This window comes from Schistocerca serialis, chromosome 2, assembly GCF_023864345.2.
Source record: "Schistocerca serialis cubense isolate TAMUIC-IGC-003099 chromosome 2, iqSchSeri2.2, whole genome shotgun sequence".
NCBI classification, from domain to species: Eukaryota; Metazoa; Arthropoda; class Insecta; order Orthoptera; family Acrididae; genus Schistocerca; species Schistocerca serialis.
The window spans coordinates 989,270,777-989,297,239 of NC_064639.1; the positions used below are offsets into that span (position 1 = coordinate 989,270,777).

Below are 26,463 nucleotides of genomic sequence, written 5' to 3' on the forward strand. Positions count from 1 at the left end.
AAAAAATGAATAAAAGAATGTAAGGAGACAGATGGCAAAACAAGAGAGGAAGTAAAGAGATCCCAGCTTGCTTCGTCACATACCTAAACCGGCATCTAACCGCAGTATGGCAGGGGTGAGTAGTGGATTAGATGGTGGTATCTGGTGAACAAAGGTAGCCTTTCTGGGAGATGATGTGAAGCAAGTGAAATTAATCTACAGGCAACTACAATGATTGAATAATTTACCCCCTGAACAGGAAATGCGGGCTAGTGAGACTACTTGCAGAAGTGTTTGATGTCCTGTTAGTTTGCTGACAGTGACCATGTCTTGCAAGGGCTAAGTAACTATAGGAGAACATGCTCCACACACCCTTTCCTTTTCTCCTCCTCCCCCCCCCCCCCCCCCCCAAAAAAAAAAAACCCACCCACACACACAGAGGAATCACTTCATAAAAGGCTGAACCCAAGTGTAAATGATGCAGTATGCCAGAAGGGAGATTAATGATGGTACAGCTCATCGCATGGGACCTACTCACAAGTCAACGGGCCAAGAAAGGTTGCATTACTCAACTGAGAGCTGAGAAAAAGTGAGAGTTAACAACAGTATGTTTGTGGTTTTGTAGCCTCACTGTATGAATTTTTCCGTTGAGTAGGTCCCACACCACCTGGCTCCAGATAATAACTCAAGTGGGACTGACATGAAAAGAACCACCCTGACTCTTACTTAGCATCCATCACAGTTGGCAAGATGTGGCCACATAGTTCTGAAGGCAGTGGAGGTGCATTATGTTTGGTAGCCTTGACACCAGGTTGTCAGGACTGTGTAGTATTCCTCCGCCCTTTTTACTGCCATGACGGTTTTGGAGCATATTTGCAGCTCTTATTTTCAACATTAAGGTTTATTTGATTAAATTAACTAACAGTGTTGCACTACATATGACAATAGCAGAGGTGGTGGGAGTTTAATGAGGTGATAAGCTGCTCCAGCAATTTACATTTGTCATACAGGGTGATTCACGAAGGTATATAGGTCCGTATATATATATATATATATATATATATATATATAGGGAAACATTCCACGTAGGAAAAATATATCTAGAAACAAAGATGATGTGACTTACCAAACGAAAGCGCTGGCACGTCGATAGACACACAAACACAAATATATACACACAAAATTCTAGCTTTCGCAACCAACGGTTGCTTCGTCAGGAAAGAGGGAAGGAGAGGGAAAGACGAAAGGATGTGGGTTTTAAAGGAGAGGGTAAGGAGTCATTACAATCCCGGGAGCGGAAAGACTTACCTTAGGGGGAAAAAAAGGACGGGTATACACTCGCGCGCACACACACACACACACACACACACATATCCATCCACACATATATGTGTGGATGGATATCTCAGGCACAATAGAAAATAAAGAGGGGAAATGCTGTTTGGTGAAGACATGGTGAAGAGATGGGAAGAACACATTGAGGAGTTATATGCCGGAATACTCTTTCAGAGGAAGTAATGGGAAGAGCAGAGCAAGTAGATGAAATGACAAGAGAGATGACATTCTGCAAGAAGAATTTGACAAAGCTCTTAAAGAACTATGGGACAACAAAGCAGTTGGTATTGATGACATCCCTGCAGAACTAATAAAGAGTGCTGGTGACAGCATGTAAATGATGCTGCTTAAACTTATCAGGTCCATCTATAACACAGGAGAGATATCGACAGACTTCCAGAAATGCGTCATTGTTCCTAAACCAAAGAAGGCAGCAGCTACAAAATGTGAACAGTACTGAACTTCAAGCCTAGTATCACGTGGATAAAAAATTCTCATAAAAATAAGAGAATTAAAAGAACGTGGAGGATATGCTGAGTGATCAGTTTGGTTTCAGAAGGGTATTAGGGACACGAGTTGTGATTCTGGCACTGAGACTCCTTATTGAAAAGCAGTTACAGAAAAATAAAGCAAATTATATTGCCTTTGTAGACCTGGAAAAGGCATTTGATAATGTTATCTGGCAAGAGATGTTCAGAATGCTGAGGAAAAGTGGAATGATGTACAAAGACATCCGTGTGATACTCAGTTGCTCTAAGAATGAGGTGGCAGTGATTAGGAACTATCACTAGGAACAAGAAGCAAATATTAGAAAAGCGGTGAGACAAGGATGTGCTCTCTCTCCTCTTATATTCAATGCTTACATCCAGGGAGCTATAGACAAAGTTCAAGAAACCACTGAGGTAGGAATCAAAATTAATGGGCAGAAGATAGACATGTTCAAGCAGAAGATTGCTATAGTTATGGAGACAAAAGAAGATCTAGAGGAAGTCCTCAGAACAATGGAAAGGATTCTATGCAATCAGTATGTAATGAGAATAAATGAGAAAGTGACTAAAGTGATGGTATACAGTACAGAAGCAGAATATGAACCTCTGAGAATGAGAATTGGAAGAGAGGAGATGGAAGTGACAGAGGAATTTACCTATCTGGGAAGCAAAATCACAAGGGATGGTAGAAGCCAGAAAGAAATTGTGAGCAGAATACAACAGGCCAAAATTGCATTTAATCTGGTGAAGAAAATAAAGAAATGTATCATGAAAGGTTTTGTTTGGAGTGTGGCCCTATATGGATGTGAAACTTGGACAATGGGAAGAGAAGAGAGATGGCTAGAGGCTCTGGAGATGTGGTGCTATAGAAGGATGATGATGATCAGCTGCAGAGACGAAGTACCAAATAAAGAGGTGCTGAGAAGAGCACAGGAAACCAGGTCTCTGTGGAGCCACATCCAAACAAGAAGAGACAAACTTGTAGGGCACATCCTACTAAGACACGACGTCATCATTGGAACAATAGCAGAAGGAGGTATTGAGGGAAGGAATCAGTGTGGGCGACCAAGGATATCATACATGCAACAGATCGTGAATGGTGTTGGATGTAACAAACACGTGGAAATGACGAGGAAGGCAGACAGAAGAGAGGAATGGGCTCTGCTGCAAACCAACCTCAGGGTTGAACACTAAAGGAAGAAGTAGTAGTATGAGTCTTTAACAAATGCCAAATCATACTGTAAAATGATTTATTTTTAGTTGTGTGCATTTGATTCAGAGTTTTAAAGTTTAGCACATTAAACTATACTGAAAGTGTGGCGAATATGCTGGTTACTCAATCTTCAAATCTCAATACTAATTTTCCCCCTTTTTATGCATAACAAATGTGGAATGGGGTCATTCATTCGAAACACTGATAGAATGAATAATCGGATTCACTGAATGAATGTGAACAAAGTGTTATTTATTGAAAGAATATATAATAAAGGTGTATCAGAGGGTAGACACAGTAAAATTATCTATGTATCTCTTGATATTTAAGTAAATAAGGTGTAATAATGCATATAAATGTATGACTGCTGCTGTTTTCACTTGTAATAATATTATGAACAGATCCAATTAATTAATTAATTAATTGATTAAATTATAACAATGTGATATGGTATATACCACTTCTTTGAAAACTCCTCAGGTAGAAGTGATTGGTATTGATAGGTTTGGTTCAAGAATTCGAAGATGGGTCATGTGTGAATGCACTAGATGCTGAAATGCTATTTCATACACTTTATTGATGATTGAGGAACTACAATTGTTCCATTCTCTTTTAGGACACAAAACAAAATTATAGCATAATGCTGTTAATGAGTATAAAACTTCTTTTGTTCAGCATTTATTTATTGTTGCATCACATTAATGTCTCGCTCTAGAAAACAGACATTTTTCCGGGATAATTTGTAGACTGAATTGTATGATCTGAAAGAGTCGCTGTAATAGAAATATTTACTTTTCAGGAACACTCTGAAGTACTGAAACCAAAATCGGCCAAGAAGGAAATCAAGCATTCTCCTTCAACTTCAGGCACTGCCTATGTTAAAGGTCCTATGGATTCATTTGTCTACCAAGTGAAACAAGGTACTCCAGACAACACCAAAGATAGTAAATGCAAGATGAAGCCATTTGGAAGAGAAAGTAAGAGTCTTTTTCCTATTTTTGTATTTAATTGTGGTTTCAGTGCATGTGGGAGTAGCTTTTGCATGACTGTGTTTTGTTAATTATACTTACACTGCTGATTAAAAAGCAAGTGTAAGCCTCAGTTACACATGCAGAGGAAGTTATTTTGGTAGACTTCAGACATGCAGTAATCTCTAACTCCAAAGCTGCCATCTCCTTTCCTTATAAACATGAAGAATTGTTCACTTCAACAGATGGCGCACTTCGGCACCTGAAAGTCCATCTCTTGCAGCTTTAGTATTCCTAGACAATGCAAGTGCATGCTAAGTCAGGGTGTATACATCCTGTGTCAAGTGGGTAATTTGGGAAAAATCCAGAAATTTTTACAGTTGCGGGAATTTTTCTTTGTTTTAGTTTTCAATTAAATTTTTGTAATTGTGACTGATAAGAACTGGTACTCTTAACAACAAATTTTGTTACTGCAGAAAAATACAGCAACAGTGAAACATAAATGAGAGGAAAACACAAATATAAAACTTAAATTGCAATGAAAATACACCGTTTACAACAACAAAACACAGTGCTCACACAAACGCCTGCCGACAGCAAATTGTGTCAAAGGCTTTGGAATGAAAACTATGACTTCATAAGAAAAAAAACTGCTTTTCATGAGCATGATGTCACAACTGTTTACATTAGTTGCTTTTGATCAGTTGCCAGTGGCCTAATGCGTGTGCACAGAGCTGAAATCATATGATCAGCACCTTCTCTCCTCCTGGCTACTTGACATGTTACTGTTAGCTTTATAAGCTGTAGCAGCAAGCAGTCAGATGCCAGTCAGAAAATTTTTTCCAGCACTCTCAAGCTGCCAGATTCACACATGCACATAGCAGTTAGCCATTTAGGGGAAAAGGGGGGGGGGGGGAGATGGTGGCAGCAGTTTCCACATGACTCATGTTTACATTTTGTGATATTGCTGTTTTCTCTTCACTTACAGTTCTCATGTCAAATGAAAACTAAACAGATTTCTATCACTGAGAGCTATGAAGTGAAGTAAAATAGATTCACGTTATTATAGAAGACTAAAACATGTTATTAATTTCAGTTTTCTGATTTTATTTTCTATCCATGTTATTGGCAATCAAGCATTAATCGTCTTGTAAAATAACAAAGTTATTTTCATTGGTTTGCTAAAGAAATTTGGCTTTTATTGATCTTTTCTGCAGAGGGACCCAATTTATTTGAAATGAAATGTTTCATTCCACACTGTTAGCTAGTTTCAACTGTTCACTGAATTTCAGGTGCACTTTTTCACCTTCTGGCATGTATGGCATTATGCCATAATAAAGAACCAAACATGAGATAATACAGTACTGGTACTCCAAGAAAATTGGCAGCCTGAAAACCACATTGAAAAACTGGCCTACTTCAGTGTGAATCTGGACATACAAATGAGCAATTTAAGCTGAATTGTGCTTTTTTAGTGTGGTGTACGAAATTCCGAAATTCTATGCTCTTGGAGTATTACTGGTGTCCTGTTTGTTTATGACATAATGTAATATCTCTTAATAGTAGATATGTACCAACATATGAAGATGTTCATTTGAAGATGTCTAAACGGGCAAATCTGATCAGCAGTATTGAATAAAATGTTTTCTTTCAAAGGCACGCATCAGAAAAAGTTTTGCATCATCTCGGTTTCGAGAGTTCCAGAACCTGTACAGGAAACTGGAGTAGAGCTCAACATAAACATCATTTCCGCCCTTTTTATTGCTCATGGAAACCACACATTGCATGTTGTACTACCATACAGTGAGACCTCCAGAGGTGGTGGTCCACATAGCTATACACACCAGTACTCTAATACCCAGTAGCGTGTCGTCCTACATTGATGGAGACCTGTATTCGTCGTGGCATACTGTCCAAAAGTTCATCAAGGCATTGCTGGTCCAGATTGGCCCACTCCTTCAACGGCAATTCAGCATAGATCCCTCAGAGTCATTGGTGGGTCACATCATCCATAAATAGCCCTTTTCAATCTATCCCAGGCATGTTCCATAGGGTTCATGTCTGGAGAACATGCTGGTCACTCTAGTCGAGCGATGCCATTGTCCGGAAGGAAGTTATTCACAAGATGTGCACGATTTGTCATCCATGAGACGAATGCCTCGCCAATATGCTGCCATCCTCGGTCAGAGGATGGCATTCACATATCGTACAGCCATTATGGCGCCTTCCATGACCACCAGTGGCGTATGTCGGCCCCACGTAATGCCACCCCAAAACAGCAGGGAACCTCCACCTTGCTGCCAGCGTGTCTAAGGCGTTCAGCCTGATCAGGTTGCCTCCTAACACATTTCTGATGATTGTCTGGTTGAAGGCATATGGGACACTCATCGGTGAAGAGAACATGATGCCAATCCTGAGAAGTCCATTTGGCATGTTTTTGGGCCCAGCTGTACTGCGCTGCATGGTGTTGTGGTTGCAAAGATGGATCTCGCCACGTACATCTTGAGTGAAGCTGCGCATCATGCAGTCTACGGCGCACAGTTTGAGTCGTAACACGACGTCCTTTGGCAGTAGTAGACCTTGGGCGGCCTGAGCGAGGCATGTCATCGATACTTCCCGTCTCTCTGTATCTCCTTCATCCCTTGTTGAGAGCCCTTCCTGGCACAAAGTAACAATGTGGACGCGATCGAATCGCGGTATTGACCGTTTGGGCATGGTTGAACTACAGATACCACGAGCTGTGTACCTCCTTCCTGGTGGAATGAATGGAGCTGATCGGCTGTCGGACTCCCTCCATCTAATAGGGCTGCTCGTGCATGGTTGTTTACATCTTTGGGTGGGATTAGTGAAATCTCTGAACAGTCAAAGGGACTGTGTCTGTGATACAATATCCGCAGTCAACGTCTGTCTTCAGGAGTTCTGGAAACCGGGATGATGCAAAACTTTTTTTGATGCCTGTATATTGACATTACAATGTTTTTGATCACAAGACATGTTTCAACACGTGTCTGATACCCTCTCTAGGCTTGAAATTATTTCTTAATTTGTGTGGATTACATCTTAAATTTACAGAATGCCATTCTTCGGTAAATTAGAGGGTGGCAGCACACTGTGTTTTTATCATTGTAACTCCTCATAAGGCCATATATTTACTCTTGGAGTAGAATGTAAACTGCCAGTTATTTATTTTTTGGCTTCACAGGCAAACTTGTTAATCTTTTATACCTTTTGGAAAATCATGAAATATTTATTGTCCTCAGTTGTACCATACGCAAGCAGCTGCTTTTATCTTTTTTTTTATATTTGCAAGAAATTTGTATCCCTTCATACTAGATTTTGCAGTGCTGTGTGAATGTAAACCCGACTGGAAATGCTATATAACAGTTTTGCAGAGTACAAATAAAAAAATCTACATTGTCATCACATTGCAAAATATTTGGATACTTTGAATTGTAAAGAATAGTCATGCCAAGGTCTGCTTTCTTATTTTGCATTCCTTGTGTGGATAGGATTTGATAAAAAAAATTGCCCTAAGTACAATAACTCCATATGTCATCTCTGAATAACATGCTGTAGTGCTGCACAGGGTCATGTGATGTGACTACTTGTGAAATTCCAAACAGAAATATGACGAAAGGCATATGAACATAGCAAACACCTACATCATAGTAGCTGCACAGGCACAGTAAGGGCCGTTTTCTGGCTCTCTCTGACAACTGTTCAAATAAACCTATTTCTAACAGGTCATGGGAAAATATTGCAAATAGTGGTTTGAGAAGCATTACTTTCAAAGTAAGTTTCCTTTTAAGCAATATGAATTATGTTAAGAATGAGGATGTGCAATGAATTTCTTAAATCTGAGATTTGACTCACATTCAAAACTTAAAACTTTGAGGACCAGCCACTCTCAGGCCCAGAAGACCAGCCATTTATATCAGTATTTAAAAATTCACTGGCACATTTGTGTGTGATACATCTGAAAGGGTAACACATGCAAAAAAGGAGCTGTAGTATATGTGAAAGCTTATCTTTGCTTGTAGCTATACTATATTAATAATTTAAACCATTAACTTTTCTTATTTGTGTGTTTGCACCACTTAATAGTGATGTTGCTATTGGCTGACTACACCACATGTCGTATGCTCTGAATATCTGCTGTCATTAGCTGGCAAGATCACATGACATCAGCTATGATAGGCTGACAAAAGCATATTGCAATCTGGAATTCAGTGCTTCGGAAACTAGTGAGATGTTTTGGTGGTATTTGTACTGATACTTTCGTAATAAGAAAATACATGATGTACATGTTGCTGCACATCAGAGATGATTTTTTTTTTTTTTTGCACTGTTTAGTTTCCTAAAGTGCTAGGAAGTTCCATGGCAGTGTATAAAACCTGTTCCATTCAAAGGATTGATAAGTTTTACAGCTCCGAGGGAAAGTATACTGTAACTTAACACAGAAAAAGTGTATTTTCACCCAGGAAAAAGTACATTTTTTATTGGGAAATATGGAAAAAATCCAGGATTTTTTTTTCTTGTCTGCCTATGCACTCTGTAAGTAGAAAGTCTTACTGTGATTTCTACTGGTACGTAGTAACCACATATGTGAATTCCATGTCATATACTATGTTACTTTTAACTGTAACAAAGCAGCTGATTGCCATCTTAAGTTGTTGAGAGGCACAGGTTTTTTGTTTTATCTCCTGTGCTGTAGGGTGGAAACTAATACAGATTACATTTTTAATTTAAGCTTTTATACCATCCTGTTGTAACTTGGTGGCAAAGTGGTAGACAATGGATACAAAAGTCTGGGGTTCAATCTCCTTTTAGTCCTGTGATTTTTATCTTAAACTTAGCACTTAACCCACCTCTGGGAAAGTAAAAAGTGCAGAGCTGCTCCATGATTCAGAACCATGTTTAGCTGCATATCCCACTGTAATTGGTTGGGTCAGTCAGGCCTAAGGTTGGTGGAAGGCAATGATCCATCACCATGGATTACATCTACATTCACATGATTACTCTGCAACTCAGACTGAAGTGTCAGATATTTCATAGAATCATTTCGAACTACCAGTATTTCTGTTACTCTTCCACACACTAACTGCATATGTGGGAAAATGAGCACCTAAATTATTCCATCTGAGCTCTGATTTTTCTTATTTTATCGCAGTGGTTACTTCTCCCCATGTAACTGGGAGTCAAAATGTTTTGGCATCCAGAGGACACAGTTGGTTAATGCAATCTCATGTGAACATTCTTCAGCAACAAAAAATGCCTTTGTTTTCATGATTATCACCCAAACTCTCATTCATGACAAAAAATAAAGACACCTACAGCTGTCCTTATGATTTTATTTTATTCTGTCGCTAACAGTTTCAGTAACTGTAAAATTTACCATGAGTGAAAAGTGTGGGCTCTGTCATAGGTTAGTGAGTAGTGGATTACGGAGTGGGATTTGTTTAAAGTATTTTCAGTGGGGGGAATGCAGTGGGGAAGCCAGTGGTCATTTTAGGGAGATCCTCTCCTGGGAATGTAGAATCTGTAGTAGAAACAAGTTAATAGAGGAGCAGGAGCGTAAGATCTGTGCCCTTCAGGTGCAGTTACAATGTGCAAAGGAGGAACTAAATAGGTTGAGGAGGGTGAAGGGTGGTGGGGAATGGGAACTGGCAGTTGGCAATAAGGTAGCTAGGAAGAGGAGGTACTCAAGACAGTTTTACTTTGCCTACCTGCAATAGATATGACCAACTGTCAGAGTTGAGTGGAGAGGAGCCTCGTGTAGCCCCGTAGATGTAGGTAACTTGCAGCAGTCCTCAGCAATTAGGAGGCCTAGGTTAGTTGCAAAGTCTAGCAGAAAGAAGGTTCTGCTGCTAGGTAGTTCCCACGGTAGAGGTGTGGGCCAGCAGTTGCAGGAAGTGTTGGGGAGTGAGTACCAGGTCACCAGCATTGTGAAGCCTAGTGCAGGGTTGGCTCAGGTGACTGAAAGCATAGGGGAGTTATGTAAGAATCAGGTAGTTATAGTGGGTGGAGCAGGGAACAGTCTCGATAGGGACGGGGAATATGATGTCAGTGGTGACTTGGTTAAGATAGCTACTCAGACTGGTGGTACTAATGTGCATTTCGTGCAACTGTTTCAGCGTCATGATCGGCCTCACCTTAATGCGGCTGTTAGGTGCGTTAATGTGGGGCTGGGGAGGGCACTGATGGCGGAGGGCATGGATCGCATCTCAGTGGTGCCAGTTAGGTCTATCAGTAGATGGGGTTTCACTAGGCATGGCCTGCACCTCAGTAGGTATGGGAGGGGGAGGCTGGCTAAGCTTATAGGTGACAGTGTAGTGGGTGGTGGTGGTGGTGGTGGTAGTGGTATCACTCATGGAAAAATTCCTATAGTAGTTGGTGTTAGAGCTGCACCTTTTTTAGATTGAAGTCAGCTGATAGGTATACCTGCTTAAAGGAAGTGCCTCTAACTAAGGGCTCACCTCCAGAGGATGTAATGTTTCCAAGTAGAGAAGGAATTAGCATATTTCATCAAAATATAAGAGGCATTAGAGATAAAGTTAGTGAACTGCTAATAGATGCTAACTCTGAAATTATTGGTATATCTGAGCACCACTTAAATAATTTGATAATTCAGAGGCTTCCTTTACCAGGCTACAGATTAGCTGGCTGTTTCTCAAGGAGTTCCTTGCGGGGTGGGGGAGTGGCTCTGTACATAAAAAAACAGTACTTCATTTGAGACCATAGACATATCACGACACTGCACTGAACAGATATTTGAAAGTTGTGCAGCATTAGTTGAATTTAGTGAAACTAAACTTCTAATTGCTGTTGTTTATAGGTCCCCTAACTTCGACTTCAGAGCATTTTTGCTTAAGCTAGAGGGGGTTCTTGATTCACTTTGTAGGAAGTACCAGAAAGTAGTTCTATGTGGTGACTTCAATATTAATTTTGTACATGATTGTGCAAGAAAAAGGATGTTGGTAGATCTCCTAAATTCATATGATCTGATGCAAACTGTGTTTTTTCCAATTAGGGTGCAGGGCAACAGTAGCACAGTCATAGACAATATTTTTATTCATTCTTCATTACTAGATGGGCATTCTGGTAGTAAAAGGGTGAATGGCCTTTCAGACCATGATGCACAAATTTTAACACTAAAAGGTTTTTGTACTCTAACCAATGTCGTATTTAATTACAAACTACGTAGGAAAGTTAATCCAACAGCAATAGAGTTTTTCAAAACTTGTCAAGGGACAAGAGTGGCAAGATGTTTATAGTGCCGATAATATAGATGATAAATACAATACTTTCCATAACACATTTCTCATGCTCTTTGAGAATTGCTTTCCATTAGAACATTCTAAACGGGTACTAGCAGTAATGGACAGCCCAGTTGGCTGACTAGTGGGATAAGGATATCATGTAGAACAAAGTGGGAATTATATCAAAATGTTAGAAGTAGTCACAATCAAGCTACGGTAGCCCATTACAAACAGTATTGTAAGGTGCTTAAAAATGTTATTAGCAAGGCAAAAAGTATGTGGTATGCAAATAGAATAGCTAATTCACAGGATAAAATTAAAGCCATATGGTCAGTTGTGAAGGAAGTGTCTGGTCAGCAGCACAAGGTTGACGATATAAAGTCAGTTTGCAGTAATAATGTTTCTGTTACTGATAAATCAGATATATGTACAGTATTTAACAAACATTTTCTGAGCTTTGCTGGTGAATTAAATAAAAATTTAGTATCTACAGGAAATCATATAAATTTCTTAGCAAATGCCTTTCTGAGATTGACGTCTGAAATACTCCTCTGTGATACAGACAAGAGGGAGATTGAGACAATAATCAAATCACTGAAGACTAAGGACTCTCATGGTTATGATGGAGTGTCTAGTAGAATATTAAAGTACTGTGCTGCACATGTTAGCCCTGTGTTTAGCCATATTTGTAAGTTTTCCTTTAGGAATGTTCAGTTTACTGAGCGATTAAAGTACTCAGTAGTAAAGCCGCTTTATAAAAAGGGAGAAAGGGACAATGTAGATAATTTTAGACCTATTTCTATGCCATCAGTGTTTGGAAAAGTTATTGAAAAGGCTGTGTATGTAAGGTTAATTGATCATTTTATATCACATGATTTGCTATCAGATGTACAGTTTGGCTTTAGAAGTCGTTTGACAACTGAAAATGCTATTTTCTCTTTTCTCTGTGAGGTACTGGATGGGCTAAACAAAAAGTTTCGAACGCTTGGCGTATTTTTTGATTTAACAAAGGCATTTGACTGTGTTGATCACACAATATTGCTCCAGAAGTTGGACCATTACGGAATAAGGGGAGTAGCTCACAATTGGTCCACCTCTTACTTTAGCAACAGGCAGCAAAAGGTCATTATTCACATGTTGATAACGGCTGTGATGTGGGATCTGAGTGGGGTACTGTCAAGTGGGGGGTGCCCCAGGGATTAGTGTTGGGCCCGCTCCTGTTCCTTATTTATATAAATGATATGCCCTCTAGTATTATGGGTAACTCTAAAATATTTCTGTTTGCTGATGACACTAGCTTGGTAGTAAGGGATATTGTGTGCAACATTGACTCGGTTTCAAGTAGAGCAGTACATGACCTCAGTTCATGGCTTGTAGAAACTAACATTAAATCACAGTAAGACTCAGTTTTTACAGTTCCTAGCACACAATTCAACAAAACCTGATGTTTTAATCTCACAGAATGGGCATATGATTAGTGAAACTGAACAGTTCAAATTCCTAGGTGTTCAGATAGATAGTAAGCTGTCTTGGAAAGCCCACGTTCAGGATCTTGTTCAAAGGCTTAATACTGCCATTTTCACTATTCGAACGGTATTGAAAGTGAGTGATATTTCGACACTTAAATTAGTCTCTTTGCTTATTTTCATTCACTTATGTCGTATGGTATTATGTTTTGGGGTAACTCTTCCCATTCTAGAAGGATATTTTTGGCTCAGAAACGGGCGGTTAGGGCAATAAGTGGTGTGAGTTCACGAACCTCTTGTCGACCTCTTTTCACGAGTCTGGGTATTTTGACATTGGCCTCTCAATATGTATATTCCTTATTGTCGTTTCTTGTTACCAATATTAGTTTATTTCCAAGAATAAGCAGCTTTCACTTGGTTAATACTCGGCAGAAATCAAACCTCCATTTGGATTGGACTTCCTTAACTCTTGTGCAAAAAGGTGTGCAGTATACTGCTGCATCCATTTTCAATAAGCTGCCACTCGAATTTAAAAATCTTAGCAGTAATCCACGCGCTTTCAAATCGAAACTGAAGAGTTTCCTCATGGGTCACTCCTTCTATTCTGTCGAGGAGTTCCTTGAAAAATTAAGATGATTCTCATTGTATTGCTGATAGCGTTTGCTTAAACTTATGGACTGATTTTCTTTCAGGTTCATGAACATTTATTTTTATCTGTTATTACTTTTTATGTTGTAAGTTCATGTACTGACACGTTCCATGACCTTGGAGATTTGCTCCTCAATTTGGTCCTCAACTGACATTTAAATAAATAAAATAAATAAACTTCATTGCATCATCTTTAGGCTGTTTTTGATGCAGTACAGGTCGATATGATCCCCATGCACAATGCATCAGTTGCGAGAATTACTGGATACGCAGATAATGCGTCAGCACTCCAAACCCTCTGGGTTTCTGGTTCAGTCTGTCTACTCACTTGTGTGCTAAAGGTCTGTAATCAGTGCTGTTGATGGTTAGCTCTGCCTTCATCTTGCAAGCAAGACTGCCTGTTGTTACTACTTCAGGTGGCCACTGCAAACCAGAGAGGATTACTTCTGATCTGAAGTGATACATGTTGTTGGCACAGACATGAGACACTACCTGCATTTGGCTGCATCATGTGTTCTTTGTGGCATCTGGAAGGAGCCATTCCACATCTTGGATGACTCATCCTGGTATTCACACAGCGTGCACAGTGCATTTCTTCTCCTCCTTGGCTGTCTATCCGTAAGGGGCTCCATTACGTGCCAATATTAGAGCTCCCACCACCAATAATTGCTCGCTCTGTGAATGCCCTGACCGTGCAGGCTAAAATGCTTTCTTTGAAACAGGGCAAGAGCTGCAGCTGGCTCACGATCATTATCAGCAACAGATAGCACCTGAAATGTACTTGTAAGGCAAACTGGGGAGGCCTTTTGAACCTGTTCGTCTTCTGCTGCCTGCCACACTTTGACATTTCTCCCAGCCCTACATGACTGAGGGGTGAGCCCCAGTATGGGCACTAACCAGGCTGACAACAGCACTGGACACATTGGGGATATGTGGGACATGGTGGGCATCACTTGGATCCCCACATCTATCTCCCGCAGTGATACCTATTGGCAACAACATCAAACTATATGACCGAAGCCAGCACTGCATGGAGCAGTGAGCAGAGGATGCGAACTCAGCTAGCATCCAAACACAGCATTCACAGAGGACTAAGCATGTTGTTAAAGATGGTGTAAATCTACGCTACACAATTCATATCTGTCAGTTTAGACCTCATAAATACATGGACAAACAACATATTAAATATCAAACTTCAAAAACACAGACAAAGCTGAATAAGTCACTTGCTTGTACTTAGCTTATAATTTGATGAACAAACAAACTGTTTTTCTCTTTGTGTCAGGTAAAGCACCATAGCATTCAAGCCAACCTTTGTGTTGATGGCAGCTTTCCCATTTTACCATATGGTGCCAGCACAGTGATAATATTTCAGTGGACACTGATGGCCTTAAGCAAGCAAACAGCATAGCTACTCCCTGGTTTTCCCGTATATGTCCTCAATATCTATTTATTAAATGAAACTGTTGTTTACAGTCCAGAGAGACATGTGAGCATAAAATGTTTTCAAGCTATAAAATTCAGCTCTTCCAACTCACTAAAGCAAAGGAAAAGGCACACATTGGTCAGAGACTAGTGGTACTCTAAGGCAGAGTGGGTGCATGAAAGATCTTTTGAAAGGATGTCACATTTACAGTAGTAAGGAAATACTCAACATTATTTGAGTATATTACCTGACATGTAGAATAAACTAACAAAATTTGTGTAGTAGCTTGATCAGTATATTTACACTACCTATAATGAATTCATAGTGAAAAGAATTTTCTGCCAAAACCATTTTTGTTCTGATTACAACTGTGTGATAATAACATTCTTTATGTGAAATATTTGATTTTTTTTTTTTCCTTTGCTGGGTTGTAGAGCGAAGCCGCAGCCGAAGTAGTGACAGCATTGATAGTGAAGACAGCATTAAACAGGAGCTGGTGCACTTTAAGCCTATTAGAATTGTTCCTCGTACACCCCCAAAGAAGATGCCAGGTAAGAATAATGCACGTATGAAGTAGCTTTGCTTGAAATCCATGGCTGTAGACTGCAATAGGTCACACTGGAGGGTAATTGTCTTCAGTTATATTTTGTCAAATTACTGTCTGTGGCAGTCAAATTGCATCATAGTATTAAGATTAAGAAAAACAGAGGCCAAAATGCTTTGTAATGCATTGTATAAATATTGTGAGCACACTTTGTTGGTTAGGTACTTGTTTCAAAGATTATATTCATCGTAAATGTTATGATGGGGAAAAGTCAAACAGACCTACCCCCGCCCCCCACCGCCACTTCCTCCCACACAGACACAAAATGAAAATTCTGTGTGTGTGTGTGTGTGTGTGTGTGTGTGTGTGTGTGTGTAATGTAAATGGACAGATAAAAAAATCTACTCACCAAGCGGTGGCAGGGTACACACGCACAAAAGGCTTTAACTGCCAGTGGCTCCTTCTTGTGGTAGAAAAGTTGAAGGTGAAGGAAGAGGGATGAAGGAAATGCTCTAGAGAGGTTTAGGGAAAGGGAAACAGTTCATATGTCACCCAGAACCCCGAGACGTACTGGACATGATGAGAAGGAAAGATGGTTTGTTGGGGACTGCACCGGATGAGATTTGAAAACCTGAGAGCTTAAAGATGAAAGACAGGGTAATATGCAAGACAGAGATTACTACTAAAAAATCGTGCAAGAGTGAATAAGAGTGAAAAGCTAAGTGCATTGTATATAACAGTGGTGAGAAGGGGACAGCGAAAAATAGAAGAGTCAGAAAATGAAAGACATAGAAAACTGAAATGGAGTGAAGAAAGGAGTAATTACTGTGAATAAATGCTGAAATGGAAGGCATTAACATAAATTAAGGCTAGGTAGGTGGGAAGAACAAAGGACATGTTGTAGTGCTAGTTCCCACATGTTGAGTTCTGAGAATCTAGATGGCACATGTGGTGAAACAGACACAGAGGTCATGACTGTCATATTGTACAGCATGCTCTGCAACAAGATATTGTGTGTTGCATGTATACACCCTCTGCCTATGCCCATTCGTCCTGACAGATAACTGGGTGGTAGTCATGCTGATGTGAAAGGCTGACAGTGTTTACATAACAGCTGGTATATGATGTGTCGTTTCACAGATGGCTCTCCATTAGATAGTCTATGTTTTGCCAGTTACAGGGCTTCAATAGGTGCATAGGGTAAGTTTTGCACCAGTGATGGTCACAGGGGTAGGAGTCACAGGGTAGGGAAATGGATGCAGAAGGAGCATAGGGTCTGACAAGGATATTGCGGAGATTGGGAGGGCGATGAAAAGCTATTCTAGGTGTCAAAACCTCGGACGGAATGGATCTCATTTCAGGGCATGGTTTTAGGAAGTCATGGCCTTGTAGAAGTAGATTCAAGACCAGGATGATACTGGGTGACAAGTGGTATGCTCTGAGGTTGTTTTTTAGAGGGATCAACAGTATGAGGATTGGATGTGCTGGCTCGGGAAATCTGCTTTTGAACTAGGCTGTTGGGATAATTAGTTCCAGTGAAGGCTGAATGAGGGAGGTGGTGTATTGCTGTAAAGAGTCTACATCTGCATCAGAACAAATACGTTTGTCTCAAATGCTATGTATATAGCTATGTGCTGACCATATACATGATTTTTTTTCCTGTAAAAATAACTAATCATTCCTAGTCAAGAATTCTCTGTAGTATAGATGTTGCTAACAGGGAACATCTTTAATCTCCATTTTAGTTATTCCTTTTTTGAAGGTGTAACAATTGCATTTGATACACTACATATAGTAATATTGCATTTTCAAATGTAATATTTGCATCCATCTGGAGTTAACCAATAGTTGGTGATACTTTTGAGACAGAAGGATGTTGGAAGTTACGAAGTGACACTTGATGTGTCATGGCTACAGACTGAGTCCACCACAACAAAACACACACACCCAAAAAAACCCCAAAAAAACAAACCCCCCCCCCCCCACCCCCCCCCCCCCCAAAACCAACCCCCCCCCCCCCCCCCCCCCCCCCCCCCCCCCCAACGACCCCGCGCGCCACCACAAGGCAGGTCCTCGCCAGCAACAGGCAGGTCTCGAATACGATAGCCCCCCAGTTGTACGACGACATTGGTAGCGACTATACGGATGATGCCTTTGCTCTCATTTGCCGAGAGACAGTTAGAATAGCCTTCAGCTAAGTTAATGGCTACGACCTAGCAAGGCGCCATTAGCCTTACATAGTTTGATAGTTATCATATGAAATGTCTCAACAAGAAGAACGATGTATACAACAAGGAAAAATAAAAGTTAAGTATTCGAGGAGCTGCATACTTTTCTTATTAGCATTCAATACTTATCCTGTTCCAGACTTCACGCCAGTCGGGGTGTGTGTACGCGTGCCTTTCTTTCGGCTACCCGTCACTGTGGACTGGCTGCCTTGTCAGTCCACTACAGTTGATACTTGCACATCTTACCAACACTGGATACTGTATTTCATGCAAACGAACTATGAAATTTCACAATAGGAACTCTTCTTAATTACGTACATTTGCTAACTTGAAAGTTCTTCACACAGAGAATCATAGTTTTGGTTGTTGTAACCTTTCATTGTTAAACTTTTTCATATGCCCTTTGTTCCTTTTAAGGTGAATATTTTTGAAATTGGCATTCTAATTACCATACTTGTGATGAATCGTGAGATATCTTGTGCTCCATATGAATTTCTGCATACATTGGGGTTTATGTAATGAAAATTTTCGACAGATTAAACTGTTTGTTGGTAAGACAAAAGTAGATGTTAAATACAACATGCAAGTTAAAGGGATCTGGAACTTCCATATGTTGTACTCTTAAGAATTTACACAGATTTATTACTTAATTCTTTGTATTTGTTGAAATTGTTATTAATATTAGGGATTTTATTAATTACAAAGAATTATAATAGCGTTATGTTTTTTTCTGTAATTGGAGGCTTACCAATGCAATGGTTGACATTGATTTATATATGATACATTTCTCTCAAAAAGAAGGGTGTTATCACCAAAATACTGTAGTTTCACCAGGGAAATTATTTTGATTCTTTCCTGTTTGTCCAACAACAGTAGTCATGACTCATTAATAACAGTTGCAACAGAAATTATAGTTAGAAAGCAAAATATTGAAGCTTGACAAAAGTGGTTATCTCTGAGTAGGAAAAATGTATTGACTTCCCAAATAACAATCAAGCGTTGAACTATGTCAAATTTCTCTGATAAATGGAGTTTGAGCACTGGGCATTTGGTAGAGTTATAATATTGAGAGAGAATAGAACCAATGATTTGTCTGTAAAGGAGCGAATGTTTACACATTATCTGAACAAGAGAAAACGGATAAACTACACAAAAAGCATATTATTGGAGATACAGCAAGCATAGTGAACAATACCCTTATGCCTAGTAATATAATTAACTCTAATATAGAGAATCATTGAAAGAATGTATCTAGAAGGTTAGAAACAATTTTTCTCCATTGTAATGACAAAGTGACATTCAGTAATGAAGCATACATAGTGTTGGTTATGTTTTAGTGGTTAATTTATTTTTGTGTCTGTGTAAATTGTAGACTGCTAGAAAATAATTTTGTGATAAAACCTGTCTTAGATATGAGAACAGATTGAGATGGGAATGCAAGATGGGACAGACTGTTAAGTAAATAAACTGGATGATCTGTAGGTGTAATACCAAACAACTAACTAACCTGAAGGCAAAGAGATGGTAAAAGTAGATGTGTGTCATAATCAACATGGTAAAACATACTTATCCAACCAGGCATAATGTTGCAAATTCAATGTTAATTTTCAATTACAATTTTGTGACTCGCAAGTCGTTTCCACTATAAGCCTTATATTCCCACTGTAAACGTTACTACATATATTTATCAAACAAATCACAATTTTGGAAAGAAAAGTGGCTACCCACCATGTGGAGGAGAGGCTGAGTCACAGATAGGCACAACAAAAAGACTGTCACTTTCGGCCAGTAAGGCTCTCATCAAAAATAGCAGTCTCTGGCAAGAGAAGCCACACTGTGAGCAGCAGCACCAGTGCCTGATGCAAGTGGTGACTGGGTGGGGGTAAGGATGGGGCCGGGGCAAGGAGAGGAAGGTAAGGGATAGTAAGGCAGGAGGGTTTTGGGAATGTGGGATGCATTGCAGGGAGAGCTCCCACCTGTGCAATTCAGAAAAGCTGGTGTTGGTGGGAAAGATCAATACTGCACAGGTTATGAAGCAGTCATTGAAATGAAGGATGTCATGTTGGGCAGCGTGCTCAGCATCAGGGTGGTCCACTTGTTTCATGGCCACAGTTTGTCGTGGCCATTCATGCAGACAGGAGGATGTATGGGTCAGGTCTTGCACGTAGACCTATTACAGGGATATGAGCCATGAGGTACGGAGTTGGGAGCAGGGTTTGTGTAGAGATGGACAAATATATTGTGTAGGTTCAGTGGATGGCTGAATACCACTGTGGGAGAGTGGGTAGGACATTTATGATTTCAGGGCACTACAAGAGGTAGTCAAAACCTTGGCGGAGAATGGAATTCAGTTGCTCCAGTCCAGGGTGGGACTGAGTTATGAGGTGAATGCTGCTCTGTGGCTGGACTTACAGACTTTGGGATGTTGGTGGGGGACTGGAAAGATAAGGCACAGGAGATTTGTTTCTGTACAAGGTTGGGAGGATAATTATGGCCTGTGAAGGCTTCATTGAGACCTCAGTATATTTCAAGAGACCACTTATCACTGCAGATGCGACGACCATGGGTGGCTAGGCAGTGTGGAAGGGCCTTCTTGGTATGGAACGGGTAGCAGCTGTCGAAGTGGAGGTATTGTTGGTGGTTAGTAATTTCAATATGGACAGAGGTACTGATGTAGCCATCTTTCGGGGTGGAGGTCAGCATCTAGGAAGATGGCTTGTTGGGTTGAGTAGGACCAGGTGAAGCAAATGGTTGAGAAGCTGTTGAGGTTCTGGAGGAATGTGGATAGGGTGTCCTCACACTCGACCCAACTCGCGAAGATGTCATCAGTGAATCTGAACCAGGTGAGAGGTTTAGAATTTTTAGTGTTTAGGAAGAATTCCTCTAGATATGGACCATGAATAGGTTGGCATAGGATGGTGCCATGTGCCATACCCCGGATTTGTTTTTAGATAATGCCTGCAAAGGAGAAGTAACTGTGGATGAGGATATAGTTGGTCATGGCTCCTAGGAAGGAGGGTGTTGGTTTGGAATCCATAGGGCATTGGGAAAGGTAGTATTCAATAGCGGTAAGGCCATGGGCATTATGGATGTTAGTGTAAAGGGAAGTGGCATCAATAGTGACAAGCAGGGCACCGTGTGGCAAAGGGACAGGAACTGTAGAGAGTCGATGGAGGAAATGGTTGGTATCTTTTATATAGGAGGGTAGGTTCAGGGTAATAGGTTGAATGTGTTTGTCTACAAGAGCAGAGATTCTCTCAGTGGGGCACAGTAACCGGCCACAATGGGGCATCCTGGGTGATGGGGTTTATGGACTTTAGGAAGTATGTAGAAGGTAGGACTTGGGGTAGTGGTAGCAGTGAGCAGAGAGATGGACTCTGGGGAGAGGTTCTGGGATGACCTAAGGGTTTGAGGAGTGACTGGAGATCCTGCTCGATGTCTCGAATGAGGTTGTTGTGGTAAGGTTTGTAGGTTGGTGTATCTGATAGCTGACGGAGTCCTTCTGCCAGGTAATCCTTGCTTGTCCGCAGGTAGGGTTACAAGGTCGGGATCAGTTTTAGATGGTGGACTGCAGTTCTTTCTGCATATTTAAGGTTAATTTGCTTGTTGAGGGGTTTGGGGAATGATGGTGGGGCAAGGTTTGAGGTTAAGAAATTGTGGGAAATTAATGGGGCGATTTGGGGACAGTGGGGGTGGATCACAGTTGGATTGAGGAGTGAACTGAGTTAGGCATGGTTCAGTATTGGTCTTTGGTTGAGTCTGATTGGTCAGATTGGTGGCGAAAAACTGGGAGAAGGAGAGAAGGTCTTTAACAAGTCCAGCATGATTGAATTTGGGAGTGGGGCAAAATATGAGGCCATTGCAAAGGACTGATATTTCTGTGGGGCTAAGGCTTCTCAAGCAAAGGTTCATGACTGTGTTTTGACTCCGTTTAAGTTCTGGATTCTGTGTGTTGGCGTGAGGGAGTGTTGGAGGATGGGGTAAATATAGTAGGTCTGTGAGACGGGTTGTCAGCTATGAGGGGACGTGGGGGAGGTTTGAAGGTTGTTGTAGAGGTGGTGGGCAGTGGTACCCCATGGCAAGAGTAGTAAGTGAGCAGCGTGGAGAGCTTTTTAAGGTGGCATTGTATATGTTGCTCTAGTTCCTGGGGGGCAAGAGTTTCAATGTGTCTTATAGGTACTAGGAATTTGGGATTGCATAGCAGAAGAATTTTGCAGATGGGGAAAGGTACTATAAGGAGGTTAGGGCTTGGTTGATATGGTTTTGGAGGACTATGTAGGTGAGGGCTAAGGATTGGTTGAATCTGAATAGATGGAGGTCATTGTGGAAGGAGGGATGGCAGCCAGAGATAAATAATTTGATGCTAAGGCATTTGGGGGTGGGGGGGGGGTGGGGGGGGGGTGATTTAATGAGCCAAGCAACAATGCAGGAACAGTATGTGGGACTGGGTTCTGGCTAGGGGTAAGGAAACTTTTCTGTATTGACACAGATGGAAGGAGCAGGGATCCATGGTGGTAGAAAAAAAAAATGCAATAAATCATGTAAATAATGTAGAATTATGACCGAAAAATTCGCAAAAATACACCCAAATATTTGGGGGAAAATTACGAGAAGGATTAAATGGATGCAAAAGGTGGAGACAAGATGAAATGTGACGGAGTCAGTGATAGCGAAAGGCGAATATTCACTAAAATTGGCATGAGGTCACAATGAGATCGAAAAAAAGTGGAAGCCAGGACATCATTGTCACAACAAAGTAAGTCTTGGAATGTCACATTTTCAGAAATATCAGAGATTCTACTCCATTTATCTTTTGGTAGAATGCCTTTTCACTAGTAACTGATGTACCGCAGCAGTTTAGCAAAGTATGTTGTGTTACGGAATTCCAGGCAGTGACAAACATATGAAGAGCATGTGGAATGCTCAGGCTCATCATTTCCTACCTCTCAAGCAATGAAATTGACTTTTGCACCACTGCTACCCAATGTGGTGCCACAGCTTGTGGCTTTCTGTAGTGGGATCATGAGCTACCATTCACACAGGATGGCACAAATTCGATGTAGTTGTACAGCTTTTAATATGGCACCAAGTGAAATCATATGGGCTGATATAAATGTCATAGTGCAGGTTATTCATTAGAACTGTGACAAGAATTAAATGCAAGGAAGATGAAACCTAAATGTTCTATTTGGAAAATATATTTTCAAAGGGATGAATCGGGTACCACAAACACATTTATGAAAGAAATTACATTCAGAGATGAAGAGGCTATCTGCAGTGGCAAACTAACCACCATCTGGCATGTAAATGTCATTTGCAGACACGCTACTCTTCTAAGATTTTAGAATCTTGTTGTATTCCTTGATATAGGCATTTCAAATAACTAATTTTTAGTTTAACAGCTGACACATTATGTTCGGGAGCTATTTCCTTCACATAATCCACCATTTATACAATGATTGGTCTCACAAATCATGAAGTTTATATGACTCACTTTTTTGGAGCAACAAAAATTGTCCGCGACAACTGTGACAATTGCTCATGTTTCAACTTACTGCAACCAGGGAGCAGTGATGGAAAGAAAGTAACAACAAAATACAACCAAGTTGGCTTTTTGTGGCATGACAAAACTTGTGTCTCTCAACTAGCACCACTAAAAACTGAGAGTTCACGCATGCAGCTGCATTGCAACTGCAACAACTATGGCAACACTTTTGTAGCATGTGTGAACCCAGCTTAATAGAATGTGTTCAGCCCACCTTCAGTGGGTGCTGAAGAGTTGGACCATTTGGAGGAAGGACTGCATCTTTACATTTCTCATAAATTAATTGTCTCTGGGATGTACAGGGCACTGGACAGTAAAAAGCACCACTTGCCTCCCTACTGCACCCATCTTGTCATCTAAATACCTGAAAAAGCACACAAGAATTTATGTCGTCATCCAAACAGTACCAGTGAAATTTAAATTTTTCAATTATAAGCCGAGGCATTGTGTCACTTCCATCACTATTTATGTGTAAAAGTGCTGCCATCTTTTGTTTACTTTTTTAAATTCTGTGGTATTTTACTCACTTAATGAAACATTTTCCAGGAAATGAGTTATGAAAGACATCAATTTCACCAGTGTTGAAAATGTCTCGGGGCTCATAACCCTGTGGCAGTTGTCGCAATGTAACATTCTTCCAATAGTTTACATTTTCTATGACCACGGCCTCACTTTTTCCACTTACACTTCGAAATGGCAATTAATGACATCTTTTAAGCCCCTATTACACAATGCGCCTAAACCATACACCTATGCACCAGCACCTCAAGCGTGCATGTCTGTAACTACAGGCTGGATCACGTAGACCTATTACACCATCCACGTGGGATGTACCTGGTACACATGTGCAGTAGACAGTAATAATGCGCAAAACGCAAATAGAAGCGCCTTATCTCTTGTAAAGTCATTCGTTATACCGCGTGAAACACAAGAGGGACCGTGTGACATATTATTGGAATGTCATTCGTTCAAATTATTTATGTGAGCTCAAGGTTCCTATTAAAAAGAAATTGTTTTTTATCATTATTTATTAAGTAATTGATTTTCTATTATGCAGGTTCTACTGTCCTGAATTACAGACTTCAAAAGTTAGTTTTATATTACTACACTTGGGTAGAAAACAGTTACATGTATATCTAAATGTACATTTTGCACATGGAGGACCCACAGTTTTTGGAGCTGTTGCCCTGGCAGTTACAGTATATCTTTGGATTAGAGCAGAATGACGATGAAAACGAAAAGCCAGACGTTGTTCAGCTCGATCCAGGCTGAAAAGAAGGAACGAAGGCAGAGGGTTATATTGCTTAGGTAAGAACTGAGGCCTGTAGATCCGCAAGAATTTCGGAACTTCATGAGGATGGACATGGCCTGTTTCGAGAAGCTGCTGTCTTTGATGGAAGATGGAATTAGCAAGTGTGACACAGTCATGAGGGAGCCTGTCTTACCTTCTCGAAAGTAAGAATTAATTCATTTGTTTGTATGTATTGTGATCATACCAGCCTAGATCACTGACAAAATACCAATACATGCCCTGTTACATTGCAGGTTGGTTGTAACATTACGTTTGCTGGCAACTGGGAAATCTTTTAAGAGTGTCTTTTAGCCTCAGAGTAGCACGGCCCAGCTTTTCAAAAGTTTTTGTAGGTATATGCACTGCAATTTGCATCACTTTAAAGGACCAATACTTAAAGGTGCACTTGGTTATTTTTCCAAGTTTGGAAAATGGAATGCAATGTGGAATTTGCTACTCAGTTTTGCAGTCCTCATCTGTCGCACTGGGCGAAACTGCACGGACTTTCTTGCTATCACTGCCAGTTTTTCTTTTCTGGCATGCTGAAATAAATCAAGAGATTCAATCGAATCAAACATGAACTTTCGTAAGCTAAGGCATTATGATACAAATCGAAAATCACCGTGTAACGTTAAATGCTTATTACTCAGAAAGGAACAATTGCCAACGTACCATATTATGATATAGAGGGCCATACATACACCTTTCCTCTCTGTATGCCTGAATTAAGATGCTTAACACCTCTTTGCTCCATTTCATTTCTATAATACGAAGTAATCAAAAGAAAGAATGCTTTCACAATCAGCTAGGGCAAAAGAAAGTCTACTGGCAAAAAATTTTTCTGCATTTATGAAAAGCAACTTACTGAAAAAAATGTGGAAAATCCCCAACACGAATATCTGAAATTAGCTACCAGACACCGAACGAAAAGCAAATAACAAGCGGAAAGCACTGCGGTTCCCCATCTACGCATGCATGAATTATCGCTGCCTAGTGCGCATGCACAGATTGACGGCAGCTTAGAACTGCTCTCTACTCTGGCGCGTGGATAATGTGTCTGCTAATTTTCGTTGTTTCCCCCTTTCTACCGCTAGATGGCTGTCGCGATGGACCAGTAACATTCGCAGCAGATCGTCATGTAATACGTGCTTTAAAATGATCCACCCAGCCATTTGATGCTCCAAAATTATCAACACTGATCTTCATGGCAATTTTACAAGCCTTCTTTTGGAGTAGGTTTCTGTTTATAGAATTGTTGACACTTAACATTACTTGAAACCACTTTAAAAGAATATCTGTCACATCATTGAATGTAGTTACACAAATGTTCTTCGATTTGGACCCACAGGAATCATTAGCTTCAATATTTAAGGCCGCTTCCATATTTTTGAGTATGCTGCACGTGTAGAAGGTGCTGACCACAAAGTTTTCTCTTAAGTTTGTCATCAACATCACAGGTGATTATCAGCTTTTGCTGAACTGCAAATTTCTTGTGGTTTTCCAACCAATAACTCCAGAAAAGTAAAATTTATGATTTTATTTATAATGTTGCAATATTATGAGAAGGGAAGTTGCTGTTCACCATTTGGCGGAGATGCTGAGTCACAGATAGGCACAACAAAAAGACTCTCACAATTAAAGCTTTCGGCAATTAAGGCCTTCATCAACAATAGATACACATATGCACAAACATACTCACGCAAACGCAACTCACACACACGACTGCAGTCTCAGGCAACTGAAACCACACTGCAAGCAGCAACACCAGTGCATGATGGAGTGGCGACTGGGTGGAGGTAACGAGGAGGCTGGGGTGGGGAGGGGGAGGCATAGTATGGTGGGGGTGGTGGACAGTGGAGTGCTGCAGGTTAGATGGCGGGAAGGGGAGAGGTGGGGAGGGGTGGGGGGAAGTAGCGGGAAAGGAGAGAAATAAAAAAGACTGGATGTGGTCGTGGAATGACAGCTGTGTAGTGCTGGAATGGGAGCAGGGAAGGGGCTGGATGGGTGAAGACAGCGACTAACGAAGATTGAGGCCAGGATGATTACGGGAACATAGGATGTATTGCAGGGAAA

The 26,463-nt window shown here is 40.6% G+C and overlaps 1 protein-coding gene across 1 annotated transcript in view; it reads left to right on the forward strand.

The window, feature by feature from the left end:
- LOC126458420 (E3 ubiquitin-protein ligase RNF169-like) overlaps positions 1-26,463 on the forward strand; it is an 89,734-nt gene that overhangs the window by 30,213 nt on the left and 33,058 nt on the right. The window contains exons 5-6 of the mRNA XM_050095455.1: positions 3,815-3,992; positions 15,217-15,333. Of these exons, the coding sequence (XP_049951412.1) occupies positions 3,815-3,992; positions 15,217-15,333 (295 nt within the window). The remainder of the gene's footprint in view (positions 1-3,814; positions 3,993-15,216; positions 15,334-26,463) is intronic.